General features: G+C 37.0%; 2 protein-coding genes across 4 annotated transcripts in view; one reads left to right on the top strand and one right to left on the bottom strand.

Annotated features, from left to right (window-relative positions):
• Positions 1-2,536: 2,536 nt before the first annotated feature.
• On the bottom strand, positions 2,537-24,654 carry tmem86a (transmembrane protein 86A). The gene is given in 3 exon segments (NM_001013512.2): positions 2,537-3,544; positions 18,045-18,309; positions 24,466-24,654. Coding segments are annotated over 3 exon segments (714 nt in total). The 5' UTR covers positions 24,487-24,654; the 3' UTR covers positions 2,537-3,116.
• Positions 9,286-26,559, top strand: part of LOC147837707 (uncharacterized) — an 838,558-nt gene continuing 821,284 nt past the window's right edge. Inside the window, exons 1-2 of one of the 3 annotated variants that reach the window (XR_015945721.1) lie at positions 9,286-16,899; positions 17,611-17,657. Coding sequence is in view for 1 of the 3 variants with exons in the window: in XM_087312333.2 (XP_087168459.1) it covers positions 10,313-16,567 (6,255 nt within the window). In the remaining 2 variants the exon portion in view is untranslated. Of the gene's footprint in view, positions 17,658-26,559 lie in introns of those variants that run through there. The other 2 variants (XR_015945720.1, XM_087312333.2) reach the window with 2 other exon arrangements.

Below are 26,559 nucleotides of genomic sequence, written 5' to 3'. Positions count from 1 at the left end.
AGGTTTGCGGTAATAAAAATGAAGACCACTGCCATATACTGCGCTGAATTGTACTGTGTAGTGGAAATGATCCATAAGATTGACTTCAGTTGTGTAGTTACACACAAAACTAGGGTTTGGCATTTGTTTAGGGTATGTTTCAGTCCTCAAGCTCAAAAACAGAATCAAGAAAGTGATATAAAGATTAAAATAAAAATAAAAAGTGCATTCCTCAATGAACCAAGTAGGTTTTTACAACAACCACACGGCAATTCCTAACTTTTTGATTTAGTGGCTAATTCGTATGATTTCATTCATGCAATTTAGTACGATTTGCTTATCCTCCAATAGCGATTGGGTTTAGAGGTGGGGTTGGGTGCCATGCCTCCTTTTTAAAGTGGTACATTTTCGTACAACTGAACTTGTACGATTTATACGAATTAGCCATTAAACTAACAAAAAAACTTAAAATAGTTACGTTTCCTTAAGAGATCAGGTTGGTTTTTCCTCATTATCTTTAACAACAGGGCTGCTATACCTAAACACTGTCATCAATACTGAATACACTGAACACCCAGCATTCTGTTTCACCCCCCTTAACTCAACACAAAAGCATCAAACACCCGAGTGCTGACAGAGGGGGTAAAACGATCATGCTCATTGCTATTTGAATGAGGTCGCGAGGTAAAGCAAAGCCAGATGGAAAGGAAATCTTCCCCTGTGCCAGTGACTATCTCCACACTCCTCAACAGACAGCATTTCAGCGATGGAAACAGAAGGTACCTGTTCTCCCCTATGGAGTTTGCAATTACACAAAAGAGAAGGAAACAAGCACGCGAGGTCGAATTCTAACCATCTGTTAGGTGACAGCAGGTCGTAAACAAAAGAGAAAAGAAATGCTTAAGCATTGAAGAGGAATAATGATTTAAATCTACAGTCTTTCTCTGTACGAAGTAACTTTAATTGTATCAAAACAATGATTCAAATATTATTTTACTTCAAATTTTGCTCCACTGCAGGCCTTGACAACATTACTGATTTGTAGCGTGACACTCAACGGCTCTAAAGAGACGTGCTGTTTTAATGACCTTGCAAATCACAGATGGTTTTTCAAACTAAGCTGGAACATTTTGCTGACAGAGTCACCCCTGAATAGGGAACCTATAATACTTGGCATTAAGCAAATGTGACAAAATAGGCAAGCTGCTTCTCGAGGGATCAGCAGTTCAATGTGTGTTTGTGTTAATAGAAACAATGCCATTTATGTGCATAACAGCACGCAGGACGCATGTGCCATAGAGTAGGGTAGACACCATGTTTAATTTAATGTGATAATTCAAGGCATTTTTGGTTTGTTTTACTTCAGAAGGACTATTAATTTATTCTGTTAAATAAAACTATTTAGAAAGAAAGGAATTTTCTGGTCTTTTCTAAACATAATATAAAAAATTACTAAGGAAATAAAGAAAAGAATACATTACTGCCCACCGCTGAATGCTGCTATCCTCTGTATCCCAGGTTAAGGATGCTGTCTAGTTTAAAAATGGACCACTGTGAGTGGTCAGCTGTGTTTGTATTCAACGCTCATATCCCCTCACACCTGAGGGTACAAACAGCTGAGTACATATCAGAACAAGCAGGACTTTTCATCACAGGTTCCCTCATTTTTTATCAGCAAACGAGCTGATGATCCCTTTTTTTTAGATTATTATATAAAGACAATGATCAGTTTCAATAAACAGAATACATGTGCTGTTTGCTTAAATTAAAGAATCCCAAAAAGCCAGTCAAGAAACTTTCTATGTTGTGTTTTGTCCTAAATGTCAAAGAAAATAATATTATATATTGAAAGCAAAATATTTTTTCAGCCTATTATGTGATTCACCTAATATAGCACATACCGCACAGTACCAAATGCGAAAAAGAAAACTGCACCGTGAAATATCCAAACACTTGTGAATATTTCACTCAGTCATAATTCAAATGAGATGAGAAAATAGTCAAACATAACAAAAAATACTGGTTTCAGATAAAACACAGGACTTTTCACTTTCCACAGGACTTTAAACCGACAGGTTTCCTACTGGCAATAGACAAATAAAAGTGAATGGAAGCTTGATACATGCGTATAACTTGACATTCCACCCTCTTCACAAACATCATATGATACTACAAAAGAGAAAATAAAAAGTGTGACTTGTGGCAGAAAGGAGCTATGCTGCTGACTTGGCAGAAACCTAAGAAAACGATAACAGACACAGACACTGAATAAACTCAACAAGAGAACGACTTCCCTTTGTATGAGAGTGACCTGTCTTTTCATATTAGCATTGGTCACGTCTCAACACTTATAAAATATGGGATTTCTCTACTCTAGAGACAAAGTGAACATTGGTTGCAGTCAGTTGGGCTTGAAAAGACACCAAGTCCAGCCACTAGTCCAACAAATTTATATGGATGCATGGAGGATTGTGTGTTAAGCCATGAAAAAATGACACAGGATAAACGAAAGGTTTATCACACAATACTACTACAAATAAATTGTGCGTTGATTTTCGGTATAGCAACCCACTATGCTAATATATCTAGTATGAAATGACAAGAAACCAGCTCCTTATACACTTGTATTATTTGCCGGTCCATTCTGTAGGCCTGATAAACACTAGTCACTCAAGACTGTCATTATTCACAGTACAAGCCATGAAGAACTATCTGCAGTGGACAGATGGTTTGAGTTGTAATGAAAAACCTATTCAGTCCGGAAGTAAAGTGAGTAGCATAAAAACTGAGTATTTTGGATCTAGTATTTAAAAAGTCTCTTCTTTTAAGATACCAAAAATGATAGTACTACAACCACTACAGGAATGAAAGGACCAAAGGCAGTATTTCAACACAGAATTATGGAGAATACCTAAGTCATGAAGCTGAAGATCAAGACTATGCAAGCCTGTACATGAATCCAGCATAAATTCCCGCATCGGTCTACAATAACTGGTCAATAGTAACCTATATGTTCCAGACTTGTTTAGACAGGGGGGATTGTGGAGGGACTAGGGGATTCAGGAAGTGATACTTGAACCTGTGCAGCTTTTAATAATGCTGAGTCACTAGGGGAAGGTTGATTAATGTGTGGCTCCTCAGGCACTTTTCCAAGATGTATCAGCATCTTGGCATTCCACTGCTGAAAGTGCGATCAACATCTGTGCCGCATAGTAGGTTGCCATTATGATGGCTCTAGAGTGTGGAACTGGAAAGCAGAACTTGTTGACAGCAATGGTGAGGTCGGAGACCATGAAGAGGACGGCACCCAGGCAGGCTGACAGTTTTGTCCAGGTCCAGAGGTCATTTGCGAACTGAACTCCAGCAATTGCCCTCCAGCCCATGAAGCCGATTAGGGCAATGTAAACAGCCACCAAGTAGGTAAACGGACCAGAGAGGTAGGGGTAAAGGAGGGTATAGCTGAAACCTGAGATGACAGCAATGATCAGACCTGCTCTCGAGTTGAGAGGCTTCATCCCGAAGGCTGAAGAGTAGAGAATGTGGGTGATGGCGAACATAAGCAATCCTGTCAAGGCAAAAAACAGTCAAACTGAGCATTTATAAAAATTAAAGCAAAGGTATCCAGTCCTTTTTTTCTGTAGGGTCCTTCCTGCAGAGATTAGCTCCAATAATTCAAGTAATCTTAAATGCCATGTATAGCTTGTTCACATGCCTAATTTGGGTTAAAGTTGAACTCTGCAGAAAGGTCTCCAGAAGCAGAAGTGGACGCCTCTGAATTCATGAATTTAAACCACTTTTCACACCACTTTTACAACTCCCCTGGAGTTAAATTGACATTTTCAAAGCCATATAGCTGACTTCCAGGTCTGGCAGGGGTACTAGATTTAGACCATTAGCATTTCATCAAAAATAAAAAAGTTTAGATGAATTTCCAATTTAAAGCCTGACAATTTTACATTGTGTACTAAGACCAAAGGTCAATATAACTAGAGTTTGTTTCAGTTCAGCCGAGACCACCTCATTCAGCCAATCTCGGACCGATTGTTTTGGCGCAGATCCGAGCGCGATTGCAGGATTCAAATATGCCAAACGAACCGCACTAACTTTGCAAACGAGACAGGTTCCGAAACAAACATCTAGGTGTAAAAGCACCCTAAGACTGTATTTGCACGCAATTGACAAACAGTCAGAGCCAAGTTAAACCAGATCAGGCCAGTAATGATCCTGTCTGCTGTCCTGAGCGTCTCGCATGCTGACCCTGGGCCATCGGGACGTCCTTATTCTTGAGTCCTGTGAGATCAAATATACTTTTACAAAATAATGACGCGCACAGATACATCGTTTATAACAAGCACTACTACTGTTTACATTAATAAAAATAAGAGTAAATTTAGATTTTATTCCGACTTCAAATAAGAAAATTATTAAAGATGCTAATGGCCTTATGCGAATATCAGCATGAATTCACATTTTTGCACACTGGATTCCACTTTAATGGATATATATATATATATATATATATATATATATATATATATATATATATATATATATATATATATATATATATATATATATATATATATATATATATATAACAAACTTGATTAATGTAACCATTTAGCAGAAAATGACATGTTTTACTATAGCTTTTAGACCTAGGGCACTGCCATCTTAAAATGACGCTGTGTCTGACGTCACAGGGTTGGTTCTGTTCCCTCAGCTGAACAGATCCATTGGAAGTAATAGACTGAACAAGGAAACTATAAAGCCTAATTTAACACAATGCGTGAAGTTCTGGATGTGTAGCTGCCTGACTGGCCTGTCTGTGTTTCAAGCATGGTTGTAACGGACTGAATAAAGAAACTGGACAGTCTAATTTAACCCAATGCATGAGGTTGTGGACGCACATCGCATAGCTTGTGCAAATACAACAAATACAAGCATTTAAGTTTTCTCTTAAGTTGTGTATTTTTCTTATTTTAATACCTTTCGTTTGATGCACTATGGTCCACTCTCACGCTACTCCAGCACTGCCTGATGAGGTGATTTACATACAGACTAATGCAACGAATAAAGTCTTACAGGGCTTCATGCTTTACTAAGTCACGTCTTGGTGTATTATGTCAAGACCAGGGCCCGTTTTTTCAAAAGATTTCATTCGGATAAAATTTATCTGGATTCAGTAATCCTTTTTTTGCAATCCATGATCACGTAATCCAGCTTACTTTTAGAGCTAGTTTTTTCAAAGCAACATTGTATTGGATCAATTTTATCTGGATAGAAACTTTTTAGGATCACTAAATCTGGATAACCAGTGCTCAAACAGTATAGGGAACCACAATGTAGAACTCTAGATATGTAAAGAGCAACAATTTGAATAGCCAGTGTGGGGTCAATATAATTTTATTTTTTACTTTAAATGAAAACACACATATTTAAAAAAAACCAAAAAAAAACAAGAAACCCCCATCCCATCCTCTTCCTGCAACTCCGCTCATCCGAGATCTAAAACACAAATACTATTGACCTTATTCTAAAATGCGGAAGTGCGCCTGTTTTCGCGTTTGTCTTAGAACTTCCGATTCAGTCACCTATGGGAGAAATGACTAGGAATAATAAACGGCAGAAAACGGTCAAACTTGCTCTCCAAACAATTGTGTGCATGACTATACAGACCAAGTAGAATAATATAAGAAAATATCAAATTGCAACATCAAGCAGCGTAACGAGCAGTTTTTAACGTCAAAAAATTAATGGAAGTGAAAGAGACCAGAAATCTCGAGCCAAAAAGATTCAAATGGCAGCGCCCGGTCGTCGGCGGAGAATATGGTGAATACAATGAGGATAATTATAACACGTATCAAAAAAAGATGCATTGAATTAAAAAGACTTAATGTCAAAAACTTAATGTAAAAACTTAATGTAAAAAATAATTTCAGACTTTCTCATCCGATGTGGAGAGAGCAGCTTGTCTGAGCATAGCCTTTAGGAGGCTGATCTCGAGTCTGGCCTTGGCTTGCTGCAGTTTGGTCAGAGTCAGATGAAGCTGTGCTTCTGCTCTTTCAGTCTCTATCTGCGGTTGTTAAAAGTGATTTAAAAAAAAAAACAGTGATTGCCATTCTTTGCATTTTTTTTTGTTATTCTGTAATCATTGCATGCATCACTTATAAATATTCTAAAAACAAAAATATTTTTCATTGTGATAAATATTTACAGTTGAAGTCGGAATTATTACCCCCCCTGAATTATTAGCCGCTGTTTTTACCCCCAATTTCTGTTTAACAAAGAGAAGATTTTTTTCAACACATTTTTAAACATAGCAGTTTTAACAACTCATCTCTAATAACTGATTTATTTTACCTTTGCCATTATGACAGTATTTAATATTTTACTAGATATTTTTCAAGACACTTCTATACAGCTTAAAGTGACATTTAAAGGCTTAACTATGTTAATTAGGTTAACTAGGCAGGTTAGGTTAATTAGGCAAGTTAATTTAAAAAGATGGTTTGTTCTGTAGACTATTGGAAAAAAATATAGCTTAAAGGGGCAAATAATTCTGACCTTAAAATGGTTATACAATAATTAAAAGCTGCTTTTAAAAGGGGGCTTTTAATTCTGACTTTAGTTGTACATCAATTAGTGTCAGAATAAAATGTACTGTTTTTGGTCAATTTTGACAGCTGTTTGGGGGATTATTTTATGAGGCCAAACTCTTTCTACTTTTCTGTAGGCCTATACTGAAACGCTAAATACGTTAAAGCCTACCTAATCACTGTAGCCTGACAGATGAACAAATACAATTAAAACCTTATCAATAAATAGGATATTTTGTAAGATACTGCATGATCCAAATATAGTATTATTTGATAAATTTCTTAAGCTTTCATTACATTTTGGGCATGAAATCCACACTGAATCCACCCTTCTGATGGGATCAGTTTAATCTAGGTTTTTTGGATCAAAGTGATCCAAATCCTACAAAAAAAGTCTGAAAAACCCAAATGAAAGGTTTGATCAGATTACGTGATCTAATCCGATTATGTAATCTGTTATTTCTTTTGAAAAACCCATTTTTTAAGATTTGATCCAATCCCTTATCCAAAATCCTAGTGGATTACTTTTAAAAAAACGGGCTCAGGGCTTAATTTGTGCCTGGAACCGGCACCTTTGAAATCTGATCCAGCACCTCACTTTATCGATCCCCCTCCTCACACGAACCCACGCTCTTCACTAGCTATGTTTCCATCCACCTATTTTTCTGAGCAATTGGAATACGCGCATAAACAATGGCTAATTGAAACTGCATGATGCACATGAATTTTGAAAATGCGCATAAAAAAACATATGCGCATAACTGAGTAGGATAAACTGTTTTTTCGTTAAGAAAAGATGCGCATAAACTACAATGGAAACACTTTTACCGCACAAATTTCAGTAGGCGCATTAAAAAAGGTCATGTGATTTTGTGATAAAAGATCATTTACACACATTTTCATAATCACATGGACAAAGCAGCAGGCTGAGCACACTGTAAACCATCTGAACTGTTGTTTTGGTCATTCTAAAATGTCTTACCGTTTAAGTATTAGTGTTATTATATTATTAATGACCTACAGAATCAAGAGTGTGCTCCGCATCTCACACCTTTAAACACCACAGTGCGTTCACTGCGTGTCAGGATTGTCCTCTAAGGCGCAAGTCATTTATTAGATGAAGAAAAGATTGACGCAGCTTCTTCTTCTGCAGCAAATTCCGTTTTTACTGTTGATATTTGGCGCCAGTTAATCAGGAAGTGACGATTTTGTTCACTTTGACTCGTTGGATAAAAATCCAGTTTTGCGCACAAAGTTCATTTGCATTTTTGGATGGAAACAAAGCTACTGTCTTCCACGATTCCCCAACCCTCTTCGTCCGTGACTCCCCATCACCCCCCCACCCGCTCTTCACTTTCATCCGCAACACCTCTCCTTCCTCTGGTAACATGCCGGATCTGTTTTTCCTTGATCTGTTCTGGGATCTCACAATTTACAAATTAAGCACTCGTCAAGACATATTCTCTTTTCAAGTCGATCAATTGATCTCTCAACATGTGTGAAGCACGTAAACCTGCCATGTGAAAAAACCTGCCTTAGTTTGGTTTGAACACAAAAAGAGGTGAGAGGCTGTAGTAGTGAAAAGTGAAAGTACCCGCCCCATTACGTCAGCACCGGACCTTGTTAAAACCATGGTTGAAACCCAGACAGGCAGTCAGGCAGCGTAATACAGAGTGTGGACCAAAGCGCATCAAATGATTGGTAATTGAAAGGGAAAAAAAAGAACATTTGAATAAATATAGAGGGTGGACCATTTATATGGATACACCTTAATAAAATGGGAATGGTTGGTGATATTAACGTCCTGTTTGTGGCACATTAGTATATGTGAGGGGGCAAGCTTTTTACGATGGGTCATGACCATGGTGGCCATTTTGAAGTTGGTGTGAAGATACAAGATGTGCAGCACCTTAAACTACGGATACTGGAAGCCTGTGCTGGCATTTCTCCTGCGGTGTTGCTATCAGTGTGTGAAGGGTGGGAGAAGAGGGTTGCATTGACAATCCAACACAATGGGCAGCACATTGAGCACATTTTATAAGTGGTCAATAACTTGTACATAACTCTTAAAATAGTAAAGCTATGTTAAAACCAATTACACTATTGTTTTTTCTTGTGAAATTCCCAATAAGTTTGATGTGTTAAATGACCCTCTTCCTATTTAAAAAACAAAAGTTGGATCCAAGATGGCCAACTTTAAAATGGCCACCATGGACACCACCCATCTTGAAAAGTTTGCCCCCTCACATATACTAATGTGCCACAAACAGGACGTTAGTATCACCAACCATTCCCCATTTTATTAAGGTGTCTTCATACGAATGGTCCACCCTGTATATATTAATTCCCCCTTTAAAGTCCCACTAGACTTGGAGATCGGCTGAATGAATTCAAAAATGGTAAAACTCAACTGTATGACTCTAGGGCAGTTGTACAAATAGCCTATTTCCCAAAATAAACATTTAACATAAATGTATTTTGTACAAAATCATGCAGAAAACATGTTAGTATTGGTAAAGTGTGATACACCATTGTGTATCCACAGTAGTAATGTTTGTTTTGTCATTAATGTATCTATTTATTTATGTATATACTGTAAAAGTCATTTATTATCACTACTAATGACTGGGTTTGAAACAAAATAACATCAACAGTTGAGAAAGCATGCGCTGTGGGTTACCATGGCGATACTTGTTGTGTTTACTTCAGATGCTACTAAGCTGCTCCTGAGGAAAGACACTGAAGTTTTCTTGTGATTTTGTTTCTCCTGATAATTCAGGTATGTTTCATAAAAAAAGTCAATATGTTTATTATAATTCATGTAAAAACATGTGAGTACACATTTCCTATGTGTTTTTTTAAAGTGAATAGCATATTTACAGTTGTTAATTGAGAGGAGTGATTCAGATGAAAGTACCAGTAAAATGACAGTTGGGCTGAGTTTATAACTGACTTCCCAGTAAATGATATGTATTATACTCAGTATGTGATAATTAAACAGAAAGTGACTTATTATTTGTATATATTAGTGGTATATTTGTTAATGTATAAAGTTTATGAGAGTAGAGAGTAACATTGGTAATTGGTGTCAAGTGTAACTGTTACAATTTAAATGATACAAATAACAGACACATGATTGTTCAGTGAGTTTAGTAGTCTTATGGTAAATGGTTATATAAAGAGGTATTTACAAAGAAAGAAAAATGAAATAGATGATTGACAAAGGATTTAAAGTGTAATCTGTGTGCTACTGATAAATATACAGAAGGTATAATATTTATATGTGTTAATGAGAGTACAGAGTGTATAAGTATTTGAAGACTTCATTGTTGTAAAAAAATAGAACAAAACTGTGTGTTTGATAAAATGAAACATGATTTGTGAGGATATGTTTGCTATACTATGACTGTTAATAAACAGATGCTACTAAGCTGCTCCTGAGGAAAGACACTGAAGTTTTCTTGTGATTTTGTTTCTCCTGATAATTCAGGCACTTTAATCTGCCTACGAGTTCCGCGGCCGGGACCCGTAACAGATTCATGGAGGTTCCACCGAGATCAAAATCCAGAGTGTAAGGCTAGTGCTGCGATCCAGACTTCACGGTGACGAGACGACGACAGGATTGCGGGCGACTTGAGGCAGCTGCTGACGTCCAAAGAGAGGCAAAAGGGACCAAGCTGAGAGGAAGGTGGCGCATCACTAGAGGGTCGTGAGAAAGTCTGAAGCTGGACAAGATGGCGGACGAGAGGAAAAGACTCGTCTGGAAAATAAAGAAGAGCCTACACAAGTTGAATGTGCATGAACTGGGGTATATTGCTGACAGCATTACTTCGGTTGCAGGTTTGATTCCACCTACCATAGCCAAGGATGATGAGGAAAGCTGTTTGAATTTCATCATTTCTTATATGCAGAGTGACAGTTTACTGAAACTGGAAGATGAAGGATTTGCACAATTACTAACATTAAGAGACATGATTAATGAGTTGAGTGAGAAGTGTGTGAACAATACTGCGAGTGATCCATCTGTTTTTAATGAACATGAATTTGATGCACATATACAGGCATCTCCTGTACACAGACACACAGATTCTACTGTCACAATAACACACTCACAGTTAAATGAATATCAGAAGCTGCTCACTAGTTATGAGGAGTTAGGGAAAAAGCTGTCAGAGTACAAGATTACACAGACAGAACAGAAAACGACACCAACTACAAGACAGTTTGCTTATCCTGAATACTTACCACAACAGCAGAGAGAAAGCATGATGTGTCCAAGAAACTTTCCATATCTACCACATAAAGAGTTCAAGATACATGGTGGTCAGATAGGTGATAGTACTTCAGACATCGGCTATAATAACCTATGCAAACAAATTGATGAAGGCATCAAGATGAATTACTCAGAGAGTGAAATTATTCAGGCTGTTCTGCGGATAGTTAAACCGGGACAATTCAAGGAAATGCTCATCAATAAAGATGATCTAACTGTACCAGAGCTAAAAAGTTTCATACAATCACATTTAAGTGAAAAAGGCAGTAGTGAGCTCTTTCAGGAATTAATGAGTACAAGACAACGAGAACATGAAACTCCACAACAGTTTCTATATCGTGTAATTGGCCTAAAACAAAAAGTAATTTTTACATCCAAACAGAGCAAAACACACATTGAATATGAACCACGAACAGTTCAGAATGTGTTCCTGCGTACCATTCATCAGGGCTTTCTTCCCAAGTACAATGACATCAGAAGTGAATTGAAACCTTTGCTCACAGATCACACAGTAACTGATGAAGCACTGCTGAAACAAGTGACAAAAATCTCAAGCGAGGAAAATGAACGCCAACGACGATTAGGTCAAGTCATACAACGAAGACATACTCAAGCTCATAGTGCACAAATTGACTCAGAGTCCAACGAGAGTGAATCAAATTCAAAAATGCAGAAAAAAAACAAGACAAAGACCATACAAGAACTGAGCGCTCAAGTAGAAGCTTTAAAAAGTACAATTGACAAATTGACACAAGCTAAAGAACCATGTCACTGCTCTGTACAAATGGGAGTTGGCTCAAATGTTATACACAGACCAATGTCAGTGAGAAGAGGAGGGCCATATGGGTGCCCAACGTGTATAGAGGAGAATAACAGCTCATGCAATCATTGCTTTATCTGTGGAGAAAAGGGGCACAGGGCTATTGGTTGTGGTAAAAGGACAAGGGGTACCAGGAATATGTACCAGTCTGCTGAGCTTAGATCATCAACTGGAGAAAGGCAACCAGAGAATGAAGCTTGTGAAGCCAATGCAAACAGTGCAGCCTGCTCTAATATGTCTAGAAAGACAAACTCAACACAGAACAGAGTAGCAGAATTAATTGGAAGCAAATGTTTGTTAAAGTGCAACATCAATGGTTATGCTGTAACTGCCCTTCTTGACACAGGCGCTCAAGTCAGTATTATTGATCAAGCCTGGAAAAGAACTTACTTACCCGATCAGCACTTGCGACCTCTGAGCGACATAATGGGGTCCAAACCTCTCCACGTCTTGGCTGTTAATGGAGATGTATTGCCATTTGATGGGTGGGTTGAGGCTACAGTAAACCTTCCTGGTAACAGTGACCCACAGTTAGCAGTTCAAGTTCCTTTCCTGGTGGGTAAAATGGCCCTTGAGCGACCTCTCCTGGGATTTAATGTCATTGAACAGTTGGTCAAAGGACAGACAAATGGTCCAAATGTTCTTACAACAATTGCTACTCTGCTAATGGGAGCCATGGAGATTGGAGATGAACAGGCTGAAGTAATCGTAAATTTTATACAAACACAAAAGCCATCTTGTGACACTGAGACCATAGTCAAAGTTGGATGTCAGGATGTTGTTATTCCTTCGGGTCAACTGGCACATGTAAAATGTCAAATACCTGTGGATTTTGACTTGTTAGAGCCTACCATCTTGTTTGAGTCTAATGTAGACAACCAACAGCTTGAACGACTTGACATTGGAGAAGGATTACTGGAAGTCTGTGGGAGACAAAGGCCATTTATTAACATTCCAATAGGAAACCATACCAGTTATGACATTACATTACCACGACGAATGACAATCGGTAGTATACAGCCCATTAAAAAAATTGTGGAAACCGACCAAATAACAGAACCAGTCCATGTAAAAGTTGACAGTGCAGAGATACGAGGAACTGACAGCAAAAATATTACAGTACCAGATCATTGGGACCCATCTGTAGATTTAAGTCACTTAACTGAGAAACAACAAAGGATAGCAAAGAGAATGTTATACGAAGAGTCTGGGGCTTTTGCACGCAATGACGAAGACGTGGGTTGTGTCCCAAGTTTGCAGATGCCTATCAATCTGATTGACAACATTCCTGTCCAGAGAGCATACTCCTCAGTTCCTAAGCCACTACATAAAGAAGTTAAAGAGTATATCCAAGATCTCTTGGCCAGAGGTTGGATTGTGAAGTCAAAGTCCCCTTACTCTGCACCGGTAGTTTGCGTCAGAAAGAAAGATGGAACACTTAGACTTTGTGTTGATTATAGATTACTTAACAAGAAAACTGTTCCTGACAGGCATCCTTTGCCTCGCATTCAAGACCTCACTGACACGTTGGGAGGGTACAGCTGGTTCTCGATTTTAGATCAAGGGAAAGCTTATCACCAAGGCTTCATTGCAGAGGGATCACGACATTTGACTGCTTTCATTACTCCTTGGGGCCTTTATGAGTGGGTACGCATTCCGTTTGGCTTAACTAATGCACCTGCTGCCTTTCAACGAAGTATGGAAGAGATGCTGGACTCACTGCGTGATGAATGTTGTATCCCATACCTCGATGATATCTTATGCTACGCAAAAACTTTTGAAGAACATGTGGAAGGACTACGGAAGGTGTTGCAAGCTTTACAGAGACATGGAGTTAAGCTAAGACCAACCAAGTGCGAAATATTCAAAAAAGAAGTAAGATACGTTGGACGACTGGTCAGTGCTGAAGGAGTCAAAATAGACCCTAAAGATTTGGACGCTGTACAAGCCCTAAAAGCAAAGAAACCTACCACAGTAGGAGAAGTCAGAAGGATTTTAGGATTTCTCAGCTACTACAGAGCTTATGTTCAGGATTTCTCTCGCATTGCCAAGCCAATATATGATCTTTTGCAAGTAAAACGCGGGACAGAGCCTATTAAAACAAAATCGAAGGCAGACGGAAAAAAGAATGTTCAACTACCATCACGAACACCTATTGAGTGGAATGAAGAACATCAAAAGATACTGTGCAAACTAGTTGAAGCTTTGACTACTCCACCTATCCTTGCATATCCTGATTTTGACCTGCCTTTCACACTTCATACAGATGCTTCAGAAAAGGGACTTGGAGCGGTACTTTATCAACGGCAAGTTGGAAAAATGAGAGTCATCGGATATGGATCAAGGACATTGACACAGGCAGAACGAAATTACAGACTCCATTCAGGGAAGCTTGAATTCCTTGCACTTAAGTGGGCAATCTGTGAAAAGTTTCGGGACTATTTATTTTATGCCCCACACTTCACAGTTTATACAGACAACAACCCTCTGACCTACATAATGAGTACTGCCAAACTTAACGCTGTGGGGTATAGATGGGTTGGAGAACTGTCAGATTTCCGGTTTGATATTAAGTACAGACCTGGGAAGGTGAATGTGGATGCAGACATTCTTTCCCGATGCCCACTAAGCATCGACCAGTACATCACAGAGTGCACAGAAGAGTTATCTAGTGAGATAGTCAAAACCACATGGGAGGGCACTAAGGCTGCTGAACAAAAGGATGTTGCTTGGGTCGCTGCTCTTAACCAGGCTCAAGAAGAACAACTTGAGAATGATGCTGGTGAAGTCTTAGGAAAGCTAAGTTATAATGAACTACGGAAGGCACAGAGACTGGACTCAGCTATTGGTGAGATTATTAGAATGAAAGAGTCCAATGCAAGTCTCACTAATGACATGAGGCAAAGAGCCAGTGGACCTGTAAAAAAACTTATGCACGAATGGTCAAGACTACACCTGGATGATGGATTATTGTACAGGAGAACTGAGCAACGACGTCAATTCGTTCTACCAGCTCAATACAAGCAGTTAGTATTCCAGCACTTACATAATGACATGGGTCACGTGGGGGTAGAGAGAGTTGTAAACCTAGCAAGAGACAGATTCTTTTGGCCATTCATGAAAAAAGACATTGAGATATATGTTACACGAAAGTGTCCTTGCATCAAACAGAAAAGGCCAGCAATACCCGAAAGAGCTCCAATGGGTAGTATAAGTACTAGCTCCCCATTTGAATTGGTATCAATAGACTATCTCCATTTAGAACGTAGCAGAGGGGGTTATGAATATATACTAGTCCTGGTGGATCATTTCACAAGATTTGCTCAGGCATATGCAACTAAAAATAAGTCTGGAAGAACAGCAGCAGAAAGAATTTTCAACGACTTCATTCCCCGGTTTGGATTTCCAACTAAACTACATCACGATCAGGGTAGAGAATTTGAAAATGACCTCTTCAAAACCTTGCGACAACTGTCAGGAATGAGCCATTCAAGAACTTCTCCCTATCACCCTCAGGGCAATCCGGCTGAGAGGTTTAACAGAACACTACTCCAGATGATGAGAACACTGGCAGAGAAGGAAAAGGAAAAATGGAAGGAACATTTACCACAGATTGTGCATGCGTACAATTGCACACGACATGAAGCGACAGGATACTCACCGTTTTACTTACTCTATGGACGACACCCACGACTACCCATTGATCTTGTGTTCAAAGTGACTAACGAAGAGAAAAGTGATGATCCAAGAGGATATGCTAAACAGTGGGCAAAGCGAATGACAGAAGCTTACAGAATCGCTTTAGAGAACAGTAAGAACTCAAGTGCGAGAGGAAAATTGTACTATGATAAAAAGTCCAGAGGAGTTATCTTACAGCCTGGTGACAGAGTACTCGTGAGAAACCTAAATGAGAGAGGTGGACCTGGAAAATTGAGATCATATTGGGAGCAAACTGTATACGTTGTCAAAGAGCAAATAAATGATGGACCAGTCTACCGAGTGATTGCAGAGATAGACGGCTCAAAATCGAGAGTTTTGCACAGGAATCTGCTTCATCAAGTTAATGACTTACCAGTAGAAATTCCAGAGGAAGTATCTAAACAGAGAACCAAAAGAAATCGAACAAAACAAAATGATGAGACAAGATCACCCTTTGAGTCTGATAGTGATGAGGATCAGGATGAGAACTATTATTGGTTGAGGGCACAACAAACACAAGAGAATAACCAAAGACTCATCATTAACCAACCAGCTGATGAACCTACCTGTGATCCTCCACAACGACAATCTGAAAGAGAAAGAAAAACACATTGGAGAACACAACCTATAGAGAACAAGAAACCTTTCTGTCATCCTTTGCGACAACAATCTTGTGAACAACCTGAAAAAGAAAGACTAAGAAAACGGACAGAGATTCGAGAACAACCTATAGAAAATGAAAGGCTTACCTGTAATCTTCCTAATGAAAATGAACTTACCTGTGAAAGACAAATGACATGGACAGAGACATTGACAGGACAATCTGAAAAAGAAGAGGAACAAGATGAAGAAGAATGTAGTCAGATATTCAAAGATAATACACCTAAGCAAGACGCTTTTAAAATACCTACCTTGAGTTCAGAGGAAACTGACCAAACAAGCCAAGTCCGAAGATCCACACGTGACAGAAGACCCACATCTAGACTAACTTATGAAATGCTAGGTCAGCCAGAAATTCAGTCATACCCAACAGTAAACACTTTAGAGACTTATGAGATGAATCAGACACCACATTGGGGGTTACCATCCTACCAGACTACACCTTACCTTACACCTTGCATTAGTACAGCATTTTCCTTTCTTACGCCACAAGTCACATTTCCATTTTGGGTAGCTCCTATGGCAATAGGGTACTAAAAGATTAAGGATAAAAGGTGTTATGATGAGAGATTATACTGGCAGGAGCCATCTTTTCTTTGTTGGGGAGTGTGTGATACACCATTGTGTATCCACAGTAGTAATGTTTGTTTTGTCATTAATGTATCTATTTATTTATGTATATACTGTAAAAGTCATTTATTATCACTACTAATGACTGGGTTTGAAACAAAATAACATCAACAGTTGAGAAAGCATGCGCTGTGGGTTACCATGGCGATACTTGTTGTGTTTACTTCAGATGCTACTAAGCTGCTCCTGAGGAAAGACACTGAAGTTTTCTTGTGATTTTGTTTCTCCTGATAATTCAGGTATGTTTCATAAAAAAAGTCAATATGTTTATTATAATTCATGTAAAAACATGTGAGTACACATTTCCTATGTGTTTTTTTAAAGTGAATAGCATATTTACAGTTGTTAATTGAGAGGAGTGATTCAGATGAAAGTACCAGTAAAATGACAGTTGGGCTGAGTTTATAACTGACTTCCCAGTAAATGATATGTATTATACTCAGTATGTGATAATTAAACAGAAAGTGACTTATTATTTGTATATATTAGTGGTATATTTGTTAATGTATAAAGTTTATGAGAGTAGAGAGTAACATTGGTAATTGGTGTCAAGTGTAACTGTTACAATTTAAATGATACAAATAACAGACACATGATTGTTCAGTGAGTTTAGTAGTCTTATGGTAAATGGTTATATAAAGAGGTATTTACAAAGAAAGAAAAATGAAATAGATGATTGACAAAGGATTTAAAGTGTAATCTGTGTGCTACTGATAAATATACAGAAGGTATAATATTTATATGTGTTAATGAGAGTACAGAGTGTATAAGTATTTGAAGACTTCATTGTTGTAAAAAAATAGAACAAAACTGTGTGTTTGATAAAATGAAACATGATTTGTGAGGATATGTTTGCTATACTATGACTGTTAATAAACAGATGCTACTAAGCTGCTCCTGAGGAAAGACACTGAAGTTTTCTTGTGATTTTGTTTCTCCTGATAATTCAGGCACTTTAATCTGCCTACGAGTTCCGCGGCCGGGACCCGTAACAAAAGCATGGTCGTTTGTTCTAAAGGAAACTTTGCTCGAGTAACTCTGCATGGTTCCCAAGGGTATCTTCGGCCTGAATGGTTTGTTCCAACCCTCAACCCTGACCTAAAAAGCTCATTCAACCTTTACACTGCTTTCTCAGTACAAGAGCTGCTGAATCAGGCATGACAGTTCAGTTATAATATAAAACTTTCTACTTTAGAATAAAGACCATTCTGCTTATAACAATTAGCATGAAATCACTTAACTAGAATTTAGAAGTGCAAGAAGTCAAAAATAAGATTAACAAACTTATTTACATTCTACCAATGATACATGCCTTCTTATCAAGTTCCATGGCAAATTAATTCTTTTCTAATCAAATCAAAGCAACACAAATGAATTAACTCACCGTGACTGAAGTAGCCTTGTTCTTGCCAGATGAGAAATGCGTCACCCAAAGCTGAAAAAATAAGTCCTGCCAGGATTTTCCTGGCACTGGAGTGGGCACCTAAAAAGTTGATGCCATGAGCTAGCAGGAAAACCCAAAGGCAGAAGATGGGGAGACACTTGATGAGGGCACTGAACCAGGAGGGACTCGAGGTGGGCAGCCATAGAACAAAGTAGACACAAGTAGCTTTGAAGAACGGAACAAGCTTTGGACCCTCACTCTTGACCTGTAGGACAAAAAAGAGACTGAAGTTGTTTTCATGGGAAGTAAAATGCCATCATGTGAGTCAAAAAGACTGTAGGACTTCTCTTGTATAAAGTTAACAATTGGAAGTGAAATACAACACTATCCAACGAGAAATGTGATACCTTTTTTTGGAATTGTGATATTATGAATAAAAAAAATGAAAGATTTTATATCTAAGCAGTAAATCAAACCAAAGATTAATATGTCAAGGTTTACTGTTCCATCTAGGTCAGGAAGAATTGGATATCTCAACACAGGTTCATTGGAAATCTGTGCTTCAGCCTTTTTTGTGAAACGAAACCTTATGGGACAATATGATGCCAACAACTTTTGTTCACATTAATGAATAGGTTCATATAAAGGAATAGGTTCATATAAAGATGAATAAAGGATTATGTTCATCCAGAACTTAAAAATGTCTATGACTTGTAATCAAATAAGTTTGCTTAACCTCTATATCTCCATATAACCTACTTAGTTGCAGTACACTTTTCTCTTCTTTGCTTTGGAATACACTATTAGTTGGGTTAAGGAAAGGGTTTAGATCATGCTTCACTAGGTAATCTGTACAAGTCCTACCTTATTGTGAACATATAAGAAGGATGTGTGTCTGAAATGTATAACAAAAAAGTACAAATTTCTGATTCGCTAAATTGTAAACAGCACAAACAGATGTTCTTGTCATCTGAAAGTGCAATGAAATGTATCCGGAGCAATGTATTTTAACATTTAAGCTGAGGCACATGTTTCCGATTAGTCTGGGTTGGGATTTCTTATCTAAAATGCTATCTTCTGATTGGACAATGACCGTATTACAAAATGAATTCCAGAAGACTTAATTGGGTGATTTTGCACTACAGTTTCAATTTAAAACATGCTTAATAGTAAAAATAAACGCTGAATTTATTAAACAAAGTACACAAAACATGTAATATTATTTATGTACAACTACTACAATGTCCAACAAAAAAATTAATTAATATTTTTCTTGCCCCTAAACTTTTTCTTTGTCCATGTCAGTTGGTCTTGGCTTAGTCTTGGAATTTGTAGTTGAAGTCTTTGCCCGTGGGGGAAGTGGAAAAAGGCTATTGTTAGCAAGTGTATATTTTAATCAGATTCTGCTGTATCCAGCAGTCTGAGAAAGGTCAAACTGAAATTTAGAGACACTGCGAAACAAGTGTTTCTGATTTCAAGCCAACTAAGGGGAAGAGATGGTAGGCAGCATGATCTCTTTAGAACGAAAGCATGCTTAGCGCTTTAAATAAGTTATTAAAGCTTTCTGGATGATACAACTACCACTATGCAGGTAGGACTTTCACAAGGAAACTGTTAATCACTGAAAATCAAATGATTCCTAATCTTTTTTTCTCCCAAATCCCTCAAATCAAATCAAAGTTTATTTCTAGAGCACACTTAATTACAACGTTTGGTCGACTGAGGAGCTGTACAATAGCTGAAGCAGGTACAAAACAGCAACACACTACAATAAAAACAACAATATAAAACAACAGTAACAAGAGTAAAAGTTTCCAAGAAAAAGCTATTTAATATAGCCTGGAACCGCCATTAGGAAATAATAAATGCACTAGGAAAAAGATGAGTCTTTAACATCGATTTAAAAACAGATAGAGTGGCTGCTATTCTGATTTTTAATGGTAACTTATTCCACAGTTTCGGTCCCACAACTGCAAAAACGCTATCGCCCCTGCATTTAGAGATGGAAGTATTTGCAATAAATCGCAGTGGGAATTTGATCTAAGCGGGTTTGGGCCTTAGTAGTGATCAGATCAAAAAGTTTTATAACAATTACAAATAAGGTTTTATAAACAAAGAGTAAAATTTTATAGTCTATTCGAAAATAATCCGGCAACCAAAGTAGTGATCGCAATTTTGGTGTGATATGGTCATATTTGTGGCTACTCATGAGAAAATTGCAGCCGCATTTTGTACCATTTGAAGCCTTGAAATAGAAGATAAAGGTAGACCAATATATAATAGGGATGTAACAATATTGTAAATACCATCATACCGCAATAGTAATTTTTCTCAATATTACCGTAGGCGCATGACTCAATAAAACTATATTTCTGAGAAAAGTTTGCTTAGGCAAATGAAGCGAACGGGAGGTAGCGGGAACTACAATTCCCATTAGCCTAGGCGTGGCCATTATCCTTTGCGGTCTGTTGTCACTACAGATCCAGTAATGCGGAAATGGAGTGTGCTGCTAGTAGCGGGAAAGAAAAAGAGCTGGAAATGATCGAACCTAAAGCGGGTTTTAAATTGGATGTGTGGAAGCATTTCGGTTTCTTTCTAAAAAGATACAAAAAAGGAGAAAAGGTGACAGAGAAAAACAGTATGCAGGCACTGCCAGACTGTGGTGAAATATCAGTCAGGGAATACGACTAAAAACAGTCATGGGGACTGCAGAACACAGCACACTTGTTAGATTGAAGCAGACATTGACTTGTACCGCAAAGAGACCTCTATCTCACTCATGGCTTGCCCTCTCAAGTGGTGAAAAGACAATGCACAATTTTACCCACTGCTGTCAACCTTGGCTAAATCATATCTCTCTGTTCCAGAAACCTCAGTCCCAAATGAGAGGGGTTTGTTTTTTTTTTTTTCTGTTGCAGGGGACATGCCCTGAGATCCCAGCTTTTACCAGATTATAGTTATATGATAATTTTCCTTTAAAAACCCATCTCTATCTAAGTGATTGAGTGATTAAATGTTGAATGTGATGAGTTTTCAACAATACTAAATTGAAACTTTTTTTTATATGGTTTTATAGTTTTTTGTTATTAAAATTGAAAAATTTAAGTTCCTGTTTCGAAACTTACAGATAGATGGCTAATTTGTATGTCATTGATATGTTCAGTGCTAAGGTAAATAAACACTTTTGGCACTTTTTTTGAGTCTTTTCATTAGTTTTGTTTTTCCTGTAAATTATTCAATAAATACCGTACCATGCCATTCATACCGAGGTATAATCGTACCGTGAAATTCTGATACCATTACATCCCTAATATATAAGGAATTACAATAACCTAATCTGCTTAGGAAGGGTTTCACTTCGGCTAGTCATCATAATAAAAACTTGAACTTACTATTTTACTTATTTGTTTGTCAAATTTTAGCCTACTGTCTAGTAGAAAAGTTTTTTAACTTCAAAGGTGAGGTAACAGTTTAATACACCACCGAGATCGGTAGGTGGTTTGCTAGAATGCTGTGGAGATCCAAAAAAATATTAACTCAGGTTTTATTTTCATTCAAAAGCATAAAGTTACTGTATCTGTGAGCCAGAGTTTGATTTCGCGAAGACAATCTTCTAATCTCTTGAGGGTTAAGCAATATTTTTTTAGATAGGTACAGTTGAAGTCATAATTATTAGCCCCCCTTTTAATTGTTTTTCTTTTTTAAATATTTTCTAGATTATGTTTAACAGGGCAAGGAATTTTTTCGCAGTATGTCTGCCTAGTTAACCTAGTTAAGCCTTTAAATGTCACATTAAGCTGTATAGAAGTGTCTTGAAAAATATCTAGTCAAATATAATGTACTGTCATCATGGCAAAAATAAAATAAATCAGTTATTAGAAATGAATTATTAAAACTATTACTTTTAGAAGTGTGTTGAAAAAATCGTCTCTCCGTGAACCAGAAATTGGAGAAAAAATAAACAGATGAGCTAATAATTCAGGGGGACTAATAATTCTGACATAAACCGTATATAAAGCTGTGTATCATCTGCAAAGCAGTGATACATAATTCCAAACTTTCTCCTTATAGTTCCTAAGGGCAGCATACATAACAAGAATAGCTGGCGTGCAAGAACCGATCCCTGTGAAACACCGCTAGTCAGCTCTGCATGAGAAGAAAGAAAGGTACCTAGGCTCATTGAAAATCTTCTATTTGATAAGAAACTCGTACCAATTCAGGACTGTGTCTGAGATACCAAGTGCAGATTGGAATTGAGTTAGAAGTATTTTGTATAAAAAAAAATCAAAGGCAGAGCTTAAGTCGAGCATCACTAGGCCATTGTATCACCATTATCGGTAGTCATCATTATTTAAAGCCTTTAAAAGTGCAGATTCAGTACTATGCAGAGATTTGAATCCAGATTGAAAGACATCTGATATGGAATTATTGTATAAATAGTTTTGTAGCTGTATAGAGACGATTTTTTCAAGTATTTTACATAACAATTAGAAATGGGTAGATAATTGTCAAGTATTTTTGGGTCGAGAGAGTTGTTCTTGACAAAACCAAAACATTGCTTTTGTCCATAGGAATAGTTTCCTTTTACTGCTTTCCTGTTTGTCATAAGTTACTAAATAGGATAAAGGGTTGTTTGACAATTTTACCCAATAAAAACAGTTAATTGTAAAAAATAAATAAATAAATAAATAAACTAAAGCTGTTTGTCATAATGACAATTACATCAAGGTGGATTTATACCACACAGAAGTACAGTAAAGTTGAAGTCAGAATTATTTGCCCCTCTTTGATTTTTTTTCTTTTTTAAATATTTCCCAAGTGATGTTTAACAGAGCAAGGAAATATCCACAGTATATCTGATAATATTTTTTTTTCTGGAAAAAGTCTTATTTGTTTTATTTCAGCTAAAATAAAAGCAGTTTTTAATAAAGTTTTTAAAAAAACATTATAGGGTTAAAATTATTAGCCCCTTTATGCTATTCTTCTGATAGTCTACAGAACAAACAATTGTTATAAAATAACTTGCTTAATTAACCTGCCTAGTTAACCTAATTAACCTAGTTAAGCATTTAAATGTCACTTTAGGCTGTATAGATGCGTCTTAAAAAATATCAAGTGAAATATTATTTACTGTCATCAGGGCAAAGATAAAGTAAATCAGTTATTAGAGATGAGTTATTTAACCTATTATGTTTAGAAATATGTTGAAAAAAATCTGTTTAACAGAAATTGGAAAAAAATAAACAGGGGGCAAATAATTGAGGGGGTTTAATAATTCTGGCTTCAACTGTTTTTATAGAACTTGCTTTTTAATGATCACAAAGATGTTATGATGTAAATTTTTTTTTTTTTCATTTTTCAATGAAGATTTTATTTTATGTTTTGCTGAGGCTGCCTGTTTTTATTATTTATTTTCTATTTTTCTGTATTTATTCTCAATCAGTGTCCATTTTTATAATTTTTTTTTTTTGTTTAATTTATTAATTAAATTATTATTATTTTTTTATTTATAATTAACAACTAAAATGTATTTTAAATACTAATTCATTCCAACAAGTCCAACAATTCAGGTCCAACAACTGGACATGTTGTCATAATATGCATTTACGAAAGAAATATCTGAGAAACTCAAAGCAGCTTACGTAAAATGTATGTTAAAGGTTATTAACAAAACATACTCAAAACAAAGATGACAACTTGCTCCAACTTGCCAATTATGCAACATATAGTTTAACTAATAAACACATTAAACTGCCATAGGCATATTATTCAAAAACATTATTTAAAATCATAAAGGCTAATTGGAGAATGTTTTTTCAGTGATAATGAACGCATCTATACGAAAAGAGGAATAAAGGCTTGTCACGAGTTGTTTCCGCTGAATAATGCCCTTTGAAAGCAGATGAAAGCAGAGAAAATTGGGGAAATGCAGCACCGCATTGCGAATTGCACAGTGCATAGTTAATTGTAGATCAATAGAAAGTCTGAATAATTAAACAAAACACGGCCATATTGCACATGGTTTATAAATGTAAAGTAAACATGAGCGCGCATGCTGGCCACAATCACGTGCTCATTGTTATTCCCAAGAAAACAGACTCAAGTGAAGGATGCAAAATATAGCTAAAAACGGTGATGTCAGCGATTGTTGTCGTCAGGAGGAGTACAACATGCACAAAGCATCATTGTATACACAAATTATACAAATAAACAACAATCACGCTTGATGTAACAGTTATACGGAGTAAGTGGCTGCCAGTTACAAACAATACACGAATTCGGATGATAACGGTCACTTTAGAAACCTAAACACGCATATATAAAATGCCAGAACTAAACTGATATCCTGTATTTATGAAGTGATCGCGTCGATTATGTTTTGATATGAAGATTTAATGACGAAAACAGGTAACAGACTCACCACGGTGACAGGAGAAACCATCTTCGTCTAGGGTTGAACGGCCAGCGGAAATATGAACAGATCAGTCGTCGCTAACAGAGTGCACACGCTAATATTTACGTCCCTTTGTATGTGACATTTGTTTTTCTCTTGTGTTTAGGACAGGCCATCATCAGTGGGAGGAGAGACATCAGCTGTATGTGGGAGGGGGCTGAGGCTGAAATCAAACCCCGTCCAATTGGATCGCACAGAAGTGTTTACAATGCGCGAGCCTCAGCAAACGTAGACCAGTGGGAGGGATTTACCTGCGAAATTTGCATGTACCGTGTTTATCATCAATAATAAAGGTTTCTTCTTTTTGTCACGTTTTAATATACTTCGTATTATGCAACATTTATTTCGGATACGTAATGCGAGTTCGGTTAAACAAATAAAAAACTATATTTAGGTGAGCAAAGAGAGAAGACCCCTGTGCTGTTTTGTCTGGATCGACATCGACACCTTGTGGTAACATCAAAGAAAAACTATTGCGTCACTTCACTCTTTATTTTGGCACAGCTTGTATAATACAAAATCAATACAATTTACATATATTTATTAACACTTATATTTACCTACTAAATATTTATAAAGGAACAGGAAAAGTCGTGAGATAATCTAAGGGTATATTAGTTTCATTTATTTATTTATTTATTTATTTATTTTTTAAGTCAGAATTCTTTAGGCTATATATTATATCATTATATCACATGTAATTAGCCTATTTATTTTATATTATTATATATATTTGTTCTCTACAAGGCAGCACGGTGGTGCAGTGGGTAGCACAATCGCCCCACAGCAAGAAGATCACTGGTACGAGCTCCGGCTGGGTCAGTTGGCACTTTTGTGTGGAGTTTGCATGTTCTCCCCATGTTTGCGTGGGTTTCCTCCAGGTGGAAAACCCACAAGTCTAAAAAACATGTACTATAGATGAATTGGGTGAGTTAAATTGGCTGTAGTGTATGTGTGTGAATGAGTATGTATGGATGTGTCCCAGTGATGGGTTGCAGCTAGAAGGGCATGCGTAAAACATATGCTGGATAAGTTGGTGGTTCAGTTACCTGTGGCGACCTCAGATTAATAAAGGGACTAAGCCGAAAAGAAAATGAATGAATGTTCTCTACAAATCTCTCATTTCTCTTTGTTTAACCTGTTACATTATATAAGGTACTTCAATTTCTGGTCTTAGTTTTTTTTGTGGCAAAACAACTTTGAAATATGTGTTCATTTTTTGCAAAATGAAGAAAAAATATATATTTCATACAATATGCCAATAGTAAGCCTACTAAGTATATTGAAAGAAATGTTAAGAGAAAAAAAAACAGCCAGAGGAATAAAAATAAATTAAAATGAAGACAAAAATTTTTATGATGCAACAGTTTGCTTGTCAATTTTGAATTTACCGATAATATTAGAGTTTCTGAGAGCTTTTTTTAGTTCACATTCATATAGCATACTGTTTTAACTCATTAACCCTTAAAGACCGAGACAGCCGCCCGCGGCTAAAAATAAGTATTGCTCTTAAATGTTTAATAACTTTTGATCCGCTGATCCGATCCATACAATTCAAAGATTGGCATAAAGAAGAGAATCTCAGCTTTCCATCGCTGTATCACATTACATTCACGGACTTTCAGAGGCTCCGGAATCAGTGTGGTTACGTCATCAAATTTTGACAACGCTGATTTGACAAAGGAACGCTCGTCACTTGTCTCTCCGGACAAACCAGACATGATATATGGATGCATTGTCCCTCCTCCATGCCCAGATTGGTTCAAACTCGCTCTATCTCAACCAATAAGCATAGGTTTCGCTTTGTGAACCAACAATCAGCTGTTTGAACAACACGGAATGAGAGATAGGCTGCACATTTACGCGCGGCTAAATAAAACGCTAAAAAAAAGTTTTGCATGAAATAATTCTCATACTAAGTACTTTTGCATGCACAACAGCACAAAAACATGACAAAACAGTGACACAGCAAAAACGAACTGCTGCTCTTGTTGTTTTCAAAGGACGCAAATAAAGGTTGGGCTGTTTGTCTGCATTGCACGCGAACCATATACATATCCG

Source organism: Danio rerio, chromosome 25 (assembly GCF_052040795.2).
Source record: "Danio rerio strain M-AB ecotype USA chromosome 25, GRCz13ab, whole genome shotgun sequence".
In the NCBI taxonomy this organism is placed as follows: Eukaryota; Metazoa; Chordata; class Actinopteri; order Cypriniformes; family Danionidae; genus Danio; species Danio rerio.
Note: the sequence above shows the minus strand (reverse complement) of the source record. Positions and strands in the feature narration are given on the sequence as shown.